We start from the raw sequence: 14,253 nt of genomic DNA, 5'->3' as shown, positions 1-14,253 counted from the left end.
TACTGTGTTACATTCTTTGTTCATATCTGTTAATTATTGCCATATCTTTTTGGGTGCCTGATGATGGAGACATCATATATATCACACACATTTTGACTTGTTGATGAAGTAGCCCTTTTGAATTATGTAATGATCTGCTTCTTCTATCATGTTGGAGTGTTTGACTTCTGGCCTATTTTTTTCCTGGTATAAGAATAATTACTTTTGATTATTGTTTTCCATTTGCATTCCCATCTCCTTATTTTTAAATGACAAAAACCATATCAAGAGTATATTGTAGGGGCTGGAGAGATGGCTCAGCTGTTAAGAATACTGTCTGCTCTTCCAGAGGTCCTGAGTTCAATTCCCAGCAACCACATGGTGGCTCACAACCATCTTTAATGGGATCTGATGCCCTCTTATGGTGTGTCTGAGGACAGCTACAATGTACTCATATACATAAAGTAAATAAGTAACTCTTTAAAAACGATTTTTAAAAATTATATTTTAGCATCTACCTTAGTGGTTGAACACTTGTCCAGTGCATTCTAGGTCCTGGGTTTAGTTCTTAGAGCCAGGGATTATAATAGTAAGGGCCAAGAAAAATATTACAATGTTACTGTTTATTTTTAAAACCACCTAAACTTAAAATTGTCTTCTTCTTTGTAGGATATGGAGACACAGATGGTTTTAATCTGGAGGATGCACTGAAAGAAACTTCCTCAGTAAAGCGTGAGTCAAGCGAACAAGTCCACAAAGCAAGCACTAGTGGTCCAGCACAGACCACAGTCACAATCCTGCCTTCAGAGAAACAGACATACATAATACAGCTGTATCTCATCCACCTGTTTGTCTTCGCTTACTTGTGCAAGGCTTGTGTCATCTAGTCATATGTGTGTTATCTTCCTTTTTCATTTATTGTATATCGAACTCATGAGAGAACGCATATGCCTTAGCCTCTTCCCTACTGTACAAAAAGAGAACTTTGACCTGTTTCATTTCTCTCGTGGTTTTTTTTTTGTTTGTTTGTTTGTTTGTTTTGGTTTTTTTTTCTGTTTTGAGACAGGTTCTCTTGATTTAGCCCTGGCTGTCCTGAAATTCTTTCTCTGTGCCAACCAGGCTGGCTTTGATTTGGATTCTGTGCTAGAGCATCAGTGACTCTTGGCCACTAATCTGCATTCCTAGTTTCAGAACTCATGTCATTTTATCATTCTTCAGTGTGATCTACAATGGCCTCAGGGACTGATACCAAGGCTATTCTCATGATGTGACTCTGCAAACCAACTAGCTGATATTTTACAATCTTCCCCCCCTTGTCCTCCCTTCTCCTTACAGAGAGATGGGACCACTTCAGCACCACGACTAGGAGGCCAGTAACAACCAGAGCCCCAGCAAATCCAGCAGGTAACAAGGCTTGCCTGAAATGGGACGTGAGGAAGGCAAGACGCATCTGAGAAGGGAAGTGAGGAAGGACTCATTGCAACTCCATCTAGGACAGTATCAGAAGGAGCCATGTAGAGTTTTTAGCTGCACATATGAAAAGCCAGCAAAGGCATCCATCTGAATGTTAGATTTAATTCAACAGAATCCTATTTTTCTTCCCTATTGCTTTGGATGATGACGATGGCTGCCAGAAACCAGGTACAGGAGGCAGAATGGGTGGGCTGGACCTGACTGAAGCCACAGGCTATCCCCATAGCTCCCCAGTGGCATAACTACAGTATATACACGAGCCATTTCTAATCTAGCAGAGTAGGACAACCTCAGGCCACAGGAGAACTCTTTAACAAAGATGCTCAAACATTTTCTCTAAATGCTCTAAGTTTTTGAAGATCTCGAGAGAATTTGTTTATGTGGGTCACATCTATAAATATTTCTCATCTGAGAACTTAAAACTGAAAAACTGTTATTAATCTAAAGAAAATAACAAGCCATATGCATCAACATATGTGGCAGATTTTTATGAGAAATAACTGTGCTTATAAGATGAAAACACAATTTAGAATGATGAGTGATATTATTTTACAATTTTCTGTAATGTCTGGATTGAAAAGAATACACCTGGATTCTTTGTGTGTGTGGTGCTGTGAGACAGGCTATTACTATGTAGCCCAGGATGACCTGGGACTCACTATATAAACCACAGTTTACTAGATAGACCAGACTGGCCTCAAAAATCACAGAAATCTATCTACCTGCCTCTGACCCCCTCCTCCTTCCTCTGTGCTGGGATTAAAGATGTGTATCACCACACCAGGCTCCACCTGGATTCTTTTTTTTTTTTTTTTTTTTTTTGAGACAGGGTTTCTCTGTGTAGCCCTGGCTGTCCTGGAACTCACTCTGTAGACCAGGCTGGCCTTGAACTCAGAAATCCGTCTGCCTCTGCCTCCTGAGTGCTGGGATTAAAGGTGTGCACCACCACACCCTGCTCCACCTGTATTCTTATATCTGCATCTGTACTGAGCTGTTATCCTGAGGTCCAATGCAATATGTGAAGAAAATCCATCCTCGTGTAGATATATACAATAGAAAAAGGAAAAGGAACTTAATGCACTTTTAAAAAAATATTTATTTATTTATTCTTTCATTCATTAACTTATTCACTCACTTATTCACTCTGTATCCCAATTGCTTCCAGTTTTCCTGCCCTCCTCATAAAGTCCCTCCCTCTATCTCTTCTCCCTTTCTTCTCTGAGAGGGTGGGGCCCCCTCGAGGGGATCTGCCTCTACCCCTGGCACATCAAGCCTCTGCAGGGCTACACGTATCCTCTTCCACTGAGGCCAGACAAGGCATCCCAGCCAGGGGAACAGGATTCATAGGCAGGCAACAGCTTTAGGGACAGCCCCTACTCCAGTTGTTTGGGGACTCACATGACCAAGCTGCACATCTGCTACATATGTGCAGGGGGCCTAGGACCAGCTTGTGTATGCTCCCTGGTTGATGGTTCAGACTCTGAGAGCCCCAAGGGTCCAGATTAGTTGACTTTGTTGGCCTTCATTTGGAGTCCATGTCCTCTTTTGGTCCCTTAATTCTTCCCCCAACACTTCCATAAGACTCCCTGAGCTCCATCTAATGTTTGATTGTGGGTTTTTGCATCTGTTTCAGTTAATGTGCCTTTGAGATCAGGTGAGACATTCTTTTCAGACAGGACACCAAAGCCTGACCAGTGGTTGTTTCTCCCAAAATAATGCAGTGTGGAGCATGAAGCATATCTGTGAACCCTCCTTGTTCAGCCCCATTGAGCCCCATTGGACTCTTCTATTCTTTGAATGGATCATCCATGGTTTGCTAGCACTGTGCACTGGTTACTTGGAAACTCTGGTACCCTGACAAATGCACAATGCCCATATTTCACTATATTGTATTACAGAATCACACCAATTGCTATTGCCACCTATCTTATTGAAAAAAGCCTTTAGCAAGCCATATGAGGTGACATACACCTATAATCCTAGCACTGTGGAGGCAGAGGCAAGAAGAATACCTAAAGTTTGAGGCTAATCCTGCCTATATTGCAAGTTCCAGGGTAGCCAAGGTTATAATAACAGGATCGCTTGTCCAAAAACAAATAAACAAATAAATGATGAATAAAATAATACTTTTAAAAATTAGCTAGATGTTGAAAAGCTGCTCATATCACAGTCACCAGAAAGGTTTTTGAAAATCCTATATTTTAATTTAAATTCCAAGTTTTGTTATTGGAAGCAGATATGATCAGGGAGACTGGAGGGATGATCCAGTCGTGAAAAGCACCATCTGCTCTTTCAGAGGATGACCTGGGTCTGTGGGCGCTTGCATGGCAGCGCACAGCTGGCTACAGTTCCAGCAGATCTAACTTCATAGTCAGGAAAGGGTAGCACAGATTCGCTTGCAGGCGAATCACTTGTATACATAAACTAAAACAATTTTGAAAAACTCAGATCCTATCAGGGTTTGTGTTCAGGTAATAGGAAATTCTGTTCATTTGCAAGGAAATGTCTGACAGATATTCAAGTTGGCATAACAGTTGTTATTTAAATTAAACCTTTAGATAGCAGTCTTACTCTCTGTAATTGAAGGAGAACTATCTGCAGAGAGAAGTGCCTCAAGCTGCTAAGAGTTTATCAGTCTCCGTGTTTAGGGTGTTCGCTAAACCATTCAAACACACTTCTATGTCAGAGAGAATTTTTGTTTTGTTCACTTAGTCTGAGACAGGGTCCCACTGTGTAGCCCCAACTGATGTCGAACATGCCATTGTAGACCAGGATAGCTTTGAATTCACAGAGATCCGGCTGCCTATACTTTCTAAATGCTGGCATTAAAGGTGTGTGCAACAACCAGGCCATACTTGACTAAAAATATTTCTACTTTGTAATAATTTTCCAGTGCTGCTAACCACACTACCTTAAATATATTTAACAGTTTAAAGTAATATTCACTTTTCTTTTACATTTCCCTGTGATGGGTCTCAAATGTATCTTTATCCTGTGTTTTAAAGTTGAAATCTTATTTTGGTTTGGCTTTGGTATGGGGAAATTTTTTTATTTCATTTTTTCATAGTCTTGCCATGTAGCCAAGCTGGCCTCCAATTTGCCTTCCTTCTCCCTCTGCCTCCTTGGTACTGATGTTAAGGCATGTACAATCATATCTGACAATATTGTATTTTCATTTGTAGCTCATCATAGATTAAGTCCCATGTTCTCTTCACCCAGGTTCCCACAGATAACTTCTTGTACTATCTTGGCACATAGATGCAGTCTGTCCATTTTGCAATTTTATTTGTACATGAAAATAGCATTTGGCAGTTTGTGCATCTGCCATTCTAGTCAGATACTGAATAGTGCCATCACCATAAGCACGCCATGATCCGCTTGTACAGCCACAGCAGCCCACCTTAGGTCTAGCTACCTTTCTCCATTCCTTCCCTAATCCCGCTAATCTGTTTCCCATTTGTAAAATGTCATTTCAAGAAGGTTATATAAATGTCCTGTGCTATGGTGAGCTTAAAGAAGGATGAATCAGAAATTTCTGTCCATCCTAGTGGAACAGATAGAGAACATACTTGTAATAATAGCGGGTTCTCTCCTTTCTCTCATTTTATTTTATGTGGCTCTCCCAGCTTATATGGTGGTTAATATATTTAGGGTCTGTTACCATTTAGGGTCTTTCCCTCTTAGTTAATGGTCCTCAGAGATACCTCACAGACACACCTGACAATATGATTTACTGATTTCCCATATACTTCTTTATCCAATGAAGTTGACCATCAGGATTTACTATCATAGGTCCAATTTAGCTTCATTCTTGGCTCAGTGTCTCCTACAAAGCAGCAGTCTAGATATCAGTTGATGTCAAGGTATAAATTGAAATCAGAGGTTCTGTGAGCTTCCTTTTGGTCCCGATAGGGAGGAATGACCACAACCTTTGCTGCTTAAACAACAGAGATCCATCTTATAATCATTAAGATAAAAAAATGCAGAATGAGCAGGATAGGCTACAGTAAGCAAGGCTGCATTCCTTTTGGGGCTCTGTGAGGGAGTGTTTTCTCCCGTTTTGCCATCTACATTCTTTGGCTTCTTCCATCTTCAAAACCATGGACATGCCAGTGTTTTCCTTTTTCAGTTTGTCTGTTTTTGTGTATCTTTTTGTAGCTCAGACTGATTTAAAACTTGTTATCATGAGTCTGCCTGTCAAATTCTGGGATTATAAGTGTGTACCACCACACTTGGCTCTTATAGGTCTTCTATGCATACAGTTCTGTCACCTACAGACAGTTTTCAGCATCCTTTTCGTGTTCTTGCTAGTACTGCTGGTACTTCGTTGAATAGACTTGGTAGAGTGGGCATGACTGTCTTGTTCTTTAGGCTAGAAGAAAAGCTTTCAGTGTTTCTCCCTTGACTATGATGTTCCCTGTTCCCTAATCCTATGTGGTCGTCATTCAGTTGAGTTACACTATTGTCATCTTAGTTACTTTTCTAGTTGCTGTAAGGAAATATCAGGACAAAAGCCACTTAAGGCAGTTATTTTTGCCCAGTTGGAGTGATGACGGTGCGTGGTCAGCTCACTCTGTTCCTTGTGTACAGGCTAGGCTCTCCTCCCAAAGAGCCATGCCATCTACCGTGGGTGGTTCTTTTCAACACAGTTAACCTAGTCAAGATAGTCTCCTACCACATCGCCAGAGGCCTGTCTCTCAGGTGGCTCTAGAGCACATTGAGTCAACAACTCAGGTTAACCACCACAGCTTCTATGGCTAATATGTGGAGAATTTTCATCAAAAGATGTTACATTTTGTCAATCTCTCTTTCTATACCTACTGAGAGTATCACATGATTTTTATGCTTCATACTTTTAATGTTTAATGATTTACTTTATGTTGAGCAATCCTGTGTCCCAGGCATAAATCCAGTTTTGGTCATAGTGTTCAGTCTTTGAACTGTGCTGTTGAGTTCTGTTGCCAACGTTTCCTTGATGGTTGCTCGCCGCTGTCCATGTACTTTTGCTTGTTTGTGGCATTCTGGTCTGCCTCACATGAGGGTCATGCTGTTCTCATGAAGTGAATTTGGAATGATCTCCTCCTCTTCGAATCTGCAAGATTTTGAGAAGGATTAGCTTTAAGTTTTCTTTGAATTCTTCAAATAATTCATTTTTATAGCCTTCTGTTACCTGGATATTTCTCTGTTGGGAGGTCTTTGATTATTCTAATTTTATTCATCCATTTATATTTTGACTTTTCATAATCATCTTAATAGTTTGTGTGCTGCTAGAAGTCTATCCATTTCTTCTAGCTTGTCTGATTTGTTGGAACCTGTTGTCCACTGTAGTTTCTTATGATTCTTTGTATTTATTTAGTATTCGTTGCAGTGTCTCCTGTCCCATTTATAATTTTGAGTCATTAGAGCAGAAATAAAGGTTTTCCATCTTGTTTACTTTTTCAAAAAGCCAACTCCAGGTTTCCTTCCTTTGCGCTCTTCGGCCTTGTCTTTCCCCTTTGGTTCTGTGGAATAACCTAGGACCTCTGTGTAAATGTATGCTTACCTCTGAGCTTTGCCTCCAGCCCACTGGAACCTTAAATCCATTAAAGCTTCCTGTTGATTTTCTTGTATAGAATTCTTTGTCTTTCCTCCTTTCTCCACATCCTCCTAGTCCTGTGCCACTTCTTCCTCTTCCTCTGTCTTTTGAGACCGAGTCTTACTATCTTGGCAAGTAGTCCCAGCTGACTCTCAAATGCAAGGTCCTCCCCACCTCAGCTTCCTGAGTGCTGGCCCACACTAGGTGGCCCGGCCTTTCTAGCTTCTTAACAGCTTTTCCTCTTATGGGCCACGTTTCTGTTGTCAAATGTGTGAACCTTTTACCAAGCATTCAATTCTGAAACACTTCCTTCTGAACATTTTATGGTTTAATATTTAAGCAAATATAATTTATCCATTTGCAGTTAATTTTATATAAAATGAAACCCATTGGTTTTCATTTCAGAAGTCTAATTATTCTAGTACCTTTTCTGAAAAGATTTGTTCCTTTTTTGAGTTTCTTTGCATATGTATAAAAAATCACTTGAGCAGATCTGAGGTCTTTTGAGCTCTTCATTCTGTTCTGTTGCCTGCATCTATCTATCTGCCACATCTTTGACAAATGTTAACTATAAAATGAGCCTTAATATTAGATAGAGTGATTCATCCCACTTTATTCTTTTTAAGGTTTTAAAAAGCTAATCTAAGGTTCTGCCTTCCCCCCAAAATTTTACATCAAATTTGACTATTTCTGGAAAGAAGCAATCAGTGGGACTTCTATAGGCTTGCATTGAACATAGAGAGCAGCGTGGGAGCTGATGTTGTCACTCTGGTGCATTTTCCAGTGTATGTATGTGTGTGTGTGTGTTTATTTGGATCCTCTTTGTTTTATACCTTTCAACCTTGGTTTACTTTACCTGAACATACCTGAACATAATAATTTCCTGCACCTCTGTGTTAAATACTTTGCTTTCCGAGACACTGCTGAAGTGAGCCCAATAGCATCAACATGTAATAGTGATGACCATACGGCACCCAAAATCCAGCACTCACAAAATAGAACTTACTGCACTCTGTGAAATTTGAGTGGTGGCAATGAGATCACTTTGCTCCTGATCATACAGAAAGAAAATCCAGTCCTTAGCCAACGAGACTGACAAGTGCTTTCTAGAGGACAGTCTTGAAACTGCAGTAGTTGTCCTTTATCCTAGACATGACTCAGCTGCTCACATTGTATCCACACTCAGGAAGCACCGAGACAGAGACAGGAAGTGGGCTAGCGAAGCTCAATGTCAGCTTCCAGTGACATATTTCCAAAAAGCAGGGCTCAAGTGTCCCAATGCATGAGCCTATAGGGTCATTTCAGATTTGAACTACAACACCCATTCAATGGACTTGTGCCCACTTGTTGTTTTGTAACATTGCACGTTAGTTGTTCGGAAAACCTTGTTGTTTGTTTCTTTCCTTTTTTCTTTTTTTTTTGTCTTTGTGGTTTTTGTTTGTTTGTTTGTTTGTTTTGTTTTTGTTTTTGTTTTTTGGGGCACAGTTTTCTCTTGGTTATCCTAGAACTCACTCTGTGGACCAGGCAGTCTTCAAATTCAGAGATCCTCCTGCCCCTGCTTCTCAGAACGCTGGGATTAAAGGTGTACATCACCACCAACTCCAAGATCTTTTCATACCAGTTGCCTAATTATATGATTTTTTTTCTTTAGCCTGTGTATTGATTTATTTTCAGATCTTATCTAGCTAAAGTGTCATATTTCCCATGGTCTGAATAACCCTCACTGTGCCCCTCCTCTTTGGCAATTGAAACCCCAAGCCTTGCCCTTCATTCATTGTGCCATATCTCTCTCTCTCCCTCTCTCCCTCTCTCCCTCTCTCTCTCTCTCCCTCTCTCCCTCTCTCCCCCCCCCTCTCTCTCTCTCTCTCTCTCTCACACACACACACACACACACACACACACACACTAGTTTCCCTCCTCTCTCCTACATCCTTTTTTTGTTTGTTTGTTTGTTTGCTTTTTAATTCTGTGTGCCTTGTGAATGCCTGGTGCCCTAAGGAGGACAGAAGAGGGGGTCAGATCTCATGGGACTGGAGTTAACAGATAGTTGTGAGTGGCCATGTGAGTGCTGGGAATTGAACATGGATCTAAGCAGCCATTGCTTAACCACTGAGCCAGGTCTCTGGCTCATATCCATTTATTTCTTTTGATGCTTGTACTTTCATATCCAGGAAATTATCTACAAATATAATATCATAAATATTTTCCAAAATGTTTTGTGCTGAGTGTTAAAAAATTAGCTCTTTAGATCTTTGATCCACTTTTAGTTGGTTTTATATATGGTATAGCATGATGGTCAAATTTGCTTCTTTGCATGTGTGCTCATGGTATTTTCTTCTTGTGTTGTGGCTTTAGCGTTGTCATTACCTTTCCCTTTGAATGTCTTCAGAAGTAGGAACAATTATGGCAGATCCTAAAGTTTAAAGAAGGAACTCATGAGTGCCATGTAACTAATCCAATGGCAATTCATACTTCTAGAGGAAACTTGTTTTAGTCAAAGACCATTTTCAAAAAGTATGTGTGTCTGTGTGTATGTCTGGGTCTCTCTTTCTCTCTCTCTGTATATTTCTGTGGTTATGTGTGTGTGTGTGTGTGCCTGTGTGTGTCTGTGTGTGTATGTGAGTGTGTGTGTGTATGTATCTCTCTGTGCATGTGTGTGTATGTTTTAACTTCTTTCAGTTTGTTAGCCAATTCTCTGTACATCACATAAAATGCTAGCTTATAAGACAATTCTCTGTTCATTACAGAAAATGCCAGCTTATTCACCTCTGGGCATTTTTATTTGCTGTCCAGTTCTTGGATTAATAATGGAGGAAAGTATAGGTCAAAGGTCTTGGGGATCATGCTTAAGCTCGGAATTCCATGCTCAATGTGGGCAGCAGATCTGGGCTCATGGTTTAGCTCTGGTAAAGTGGTGAGATGTGGGGCTACATTTGTCTCTCAGTCCCCAACCTATAAAGGAGAACGATTGGAATCTCCTTCACTTAACCTTTTCTATCTCCTTGCCATCGTTCCCAAATAGTTATGAGGTTATATAGGAGTTTTAAGTACTAACAGTAGTCTATTCATGGTGTGATTTCCTTAAACTATGATGTAGATATACATTTTATTAAGCATATGACTCTTGTTGTTTTCCCTCCCACTTTTAGAGAGATGGGACCATGTTGCCACTACTACAACTAGAAGGCCAGGAACAACTAGAGCACCATCAAATCCTATGGGTAAGACAAGCTCTCTGAGTAGAAAAGGAAGGGAAGATTTTCTGTATCAGCTTGTGGATATCCTACTGTGCTCATTACAAACCACGCGCAATTGGGAGAGAAAGGTCTTATTTGGCTGATGCTTCCACATCACTGTTCATCACTGTGGGGAATCAGGACAGAAACTCCAACAAAGTAGGAATCTGAAGGTAGGAACTCTTGCAGAGGCCATGAAGGAACTGATTACTGTTTTGCTCAGCTTGATTCCTTATAGAACCCAAGACCACCAGCCTAGGGATGGCACCACCTACAATAGGCTGGGTCCTTCCCCAATGGTTGATAATTGAGAAAATGCCTGACAGCCTGAGCTTATGGAAGCATTTTCTCAAACAGGGTCCCGTCCTTTTAGATGACATTAGCTTGAGTTGACATAAAAACTAGCCAGCACAATGGTGATTGTTTCTTTTGCTCTGTGGTCCCCAGAACTAGATGGGTTTGACTTGGAAGATGCCTTGGATGATCGAAATGATCTAGATGGTCCCAAAAAGCCAAGTGCAGGAGAAGCAGGAGGTAAGTTCTAGATGCTTGGATGCTTGATATCACAGGCCAGTGCTACAGTTCCTGGTAGGGTCTGTCCTATTACCTGTAATAGAATTCTGAGCCATCTAGAGTACTGTAGATCCAGGCCACTTCAAGCTGTAGGAGAGCCCTACAATAGTAATACTGATATATTTTGATCTTGGGATTCTCCAAATTATTGGGAATTTCAATAACTTTTGTCTATGTGGATCATATCCATCCGAGTTTAACATCTGTATATATTTTTTTAAAAATTCAGTATTATTAGTGTAAAATGATTAATACTAAATAATAATATTAATATAAATAGCACATTGTATGAGAAATTTTTGTGGCAAGATAAAAACAGTTTAGTGAGAGAGTGGCATTATTTTACATTTCTTAGAAATTTCTAGAATGTCAATCTTCCTAGGAGATACCTGGATTTTCATATTGAGATATGTAGCTTGAAAGCTGTCCTCTGACCTACACATGTGTATTGTGGCATATGCATTCCTGCACACACACACACACACACACACACACACACACACTTAAATGCCATTACATTTAAAAGGGTTTTAAAACAAACAGGTGTCATGGGGGGTGGGCTACATCACGTGGAGACAAGGGGGTGGGGAGGAGGATGGGATATGGAAGAGTTGGAGGGTGGAGACGGGGAGGATAAAATATGGAGTGTAAAAAATTAATTAATTAAAACATATTAAAAAACAAAAAAACCCAAACATGAATGAAAAATACATTTTAACAAATGTTTAGTAACCTTACCTTACTCAGTTCCCCTTTAATTCCTTTTCTGGTTGCCCTGAGCACATGACTGGCAAGCAACGGGAAGAGGAAGGATCCATCCAGCCTATCGTTTCCGAAGTGATGGGGCCCCAATCTGACTCAGCTGTTCACATTGTAGCCACACCAGGAAGCAACGACACAGAGACAGCAAGTGGGCTAGCGGAGCTCAAATGTCAGCTTCCAGTGACATATTTCCAAAAAACAGGGCTCAAGTGTCCCAATGCATGAGGGTCATTTCAGATTTGAACTACAGTACCCATTCAATGGACTTGTGCCTATTTGTTGTTTTGTAACATTGCACGTTAGTTGTTTGGAAAACCGTGTTTGCTTAAGGTTTATCAAACGTCAGTGTAATGCCACACACTATAATAAAAAAAAAAAAAAACAAAATCTAATTCGCTGCTAACACCATCAATACTACTGGCAAAAGTATTTAGTCGGATACTATTAGAGTCATGGTAGCTTATAAAGGCTTCAGTAGAAATCTTGTTGACAAGTGCTATAGGTGGCTGTCCTCAACTGATGGACTCATTTCATTCAGTTGTAAGAAATGCTTCCCAAATAATCAAGTCGGTACAGCATTCATTCTGCCTGACAAAAGTGGTTTCATGACACAAAGCTGATAAAGCCAACTAAGAAAAGGTCCAGTGACCCAAGGGACTTTGCAAATCACCCTCAGTACTTTGGAATACAGTGGAAAGGCTTTAAGCACATTTTGCACACAAAGCATTAGGATGTTCAGAAAGATGTGTACTTAATAGTTGAACTATTTAATGGTGATTCTGCTTCTTGTATTGATTATCTATGATTCACAAATCATGTGAAAGTTGAGGAGATTTATTTTTATATAAATGTGTTAAGATTTCCTTCGTTCACTTAAGAAGCTGAGTTTTCTATAGGGTCAGAGTCTCCGCTGCAATCAAGGTACTCGGATGGAGTCTCATCTGAGCTTAGATTCTCTTCAAAACAAGGTCATGTGGTTGTTGATAGAGTATCTTTCTCTTCAGCTATAGAGGCAGTGAGTGGCTCTTTTAAGAGAAGCGAGAGAAAGAAAAGAGACTTTAACGTCTAGTGTCTGAGCTTAGGCATGCCCTAAACTAGCTTCGAAAGAGTTCACTTGGCTGATTGAGGTCCTTAATTACTTTGACAAAAATCACTTTGAGCTTAATCACTAGGATCATATTCATTCTCTCTGGGACCACACACACACTCAAGGTGATTGGAGGTTCGGCAGAACACATACGCTGGCAGTGAGCAATCTGAGGGGCTAGTTGGAATTTTTGCCTACTACCATCATCCTTTTTCATCTTCCTGCTCCTCCTCCTCCCCTTCCTCTTCCTTCTTCCCGAATCCCTCCTTAGTTTGGGCACAAGGCCTGGTTCTCAGGGCCTTCTATCTGCTGTACCACTGAACCAGAATCCCGGTACCATGAAGAATACCCACATGTCATGGACAACATTTACTAATCCAAGTATTTGCTGCAAAGATTTTTTTTTGCCAGTGAAATGTATGGGGTTTCTTTCATAGGTTGGTCAGACAAGGATCTTGAAGACATCGTGGAAGGTGGGGGATACAAACCTGACAAGAATAAAGGTAGGAGTATTGCTTTGTCTGATAACAGACCAAATTCTCCTTAAAATGTTGACCATTTGGCCTTCAGGTAAAACATGCCATTCTTAGCCTCTGGAAAATCAGGCTTAGTCATTTGCACTTGTAAGGTGGAGAGGGCTCTCATTCCTGTGGGTGGGAGCCCATTTGTAAGCCATCCTGGAGAAGCTGTCCATTTGCCCTGTTGTTCTTTAAACCAAGGTACTTCATGAGCTAGTATCCCCACAACCTGGGTGCACCTTATAAGGCAGCAGCAAGGACAGTGGCCTGTAGTAGGACAGTCACATGGAGCATCATAGTATCAAGGAGACAGCCCTTGATACAAATGCTTGGAGAGCCATTTTTCTATGCAGTGTGAGGGTTGCCATGTTAAGCAAACATGGCAAACATTTTAAAGAAGCCCCTAGCAAATCAGATTTTTACAAAATATCTTTGCATTCTATTTCCCCTTCCCAGGAAAATTCATGCTTCCCTCCTGGTAGACTAGAGGCAGTGGAAACTGTCCTTGGGAGGTGTTGTATGAAAGAAGAATCTATTTTCAATTTAAAAAGACAAAACAAACAAACAAACAAACAAATCCCACATCCTTCCCCACTAGGCCCTAGCCCTGAGCACTGCTTATCAGCCAATAGAGTTCATTCTTACTGTAAAGATCACAGAATTTGCAACAGAATTTCAATGTAGCCTTCCCTGAAGTTTGACTGTGTCTAAATGTGTAAGAAAACTAAACCATGGGATCAGACTCTCTCGAAGTTCTGATCTAGTCTGACTGACAAAACAAAACACAAAACAAAAGCAACCAAGCAACCAAAACCGGAAAAGACCTTTGTATTAAAAAAATAAGCTAGTACTGGTAAGAGTTTTAAAATGGTCCAGGAAAACTCCTATGTGTTCTTCATCCAGTTCCTCCCTGGGAGGCTCTATTGCAGAACCAGAGTAGGTGGTCCTAAATATGAAGTTATATCTCTACAATAAAGTTACCGATTGGCATTATAGAAATTGTGTCAAATCTCATTTTACATGAACTACTGTGTGTATGTGTGTGTGTGT

At 40.5% G+C, this 14,253-nt stretch overlaps 1 protein-coding gene across 8 annotated transcripts in view; it reads left to right on the top strand.

Moving 5' to 3' along the window:
• Cd99l2 (CD99 antigen-like 2) overlaps positions 1 to 14,253 on the top strand; it is a 72,807-nt gene that overhangs the window by 41,545 nt on the left and 17,009 nt on the right. For 4 of the 8 annotated variants that reach the window (NM_001199349.1, XM_011247540.2, XM_017318407.2 and 1 more), the window contains exons 2-6: positions 649 to 711; positions 1,315 to 1,383; positions 10,177 to 10,248; positions 10,711 to 10,797; positions 13,123 to 13,188. In NM_001199349.1, the coding sequence (NP_001186278.1) occupies positions 649 to 711; positions 1,315 to 1,383; positions 10,177 to 10,248; positions 10,711 to 10,797; positions 13,123 to 13,188 (357 nt within the window). Of the gene's footprint in view, positions 1 to 648; positions 712 to 1,314; positions 1,384 to 10,176; positions 10,437 to 10,710; positions 10,798 to 13,122; positions 13,189 to 14,253 lie in introns of all 8 variants that reach the window. The other 4 variants (NM_138309.3, XM_011247541.2, XM_006527887.4 and 1 more) reach the window with 2 other exon arrangements.

Source organism: Mus musculus, chromosome X (genome assembly GCF_000001635.26).
Source record: "Mus musculus strain C57BL/6J chromosome X, GRCm38.p6 C57BL/6J".
Classification (NCBI taxonomy): Eukaryota; Metazoa; Chordata; class Mammalia; order Rodentia; family Muridae; genus Mus; species Mus musculus.
This window is presented reverse-complemented; position numbering and strand designations above follow the sequence as displayed.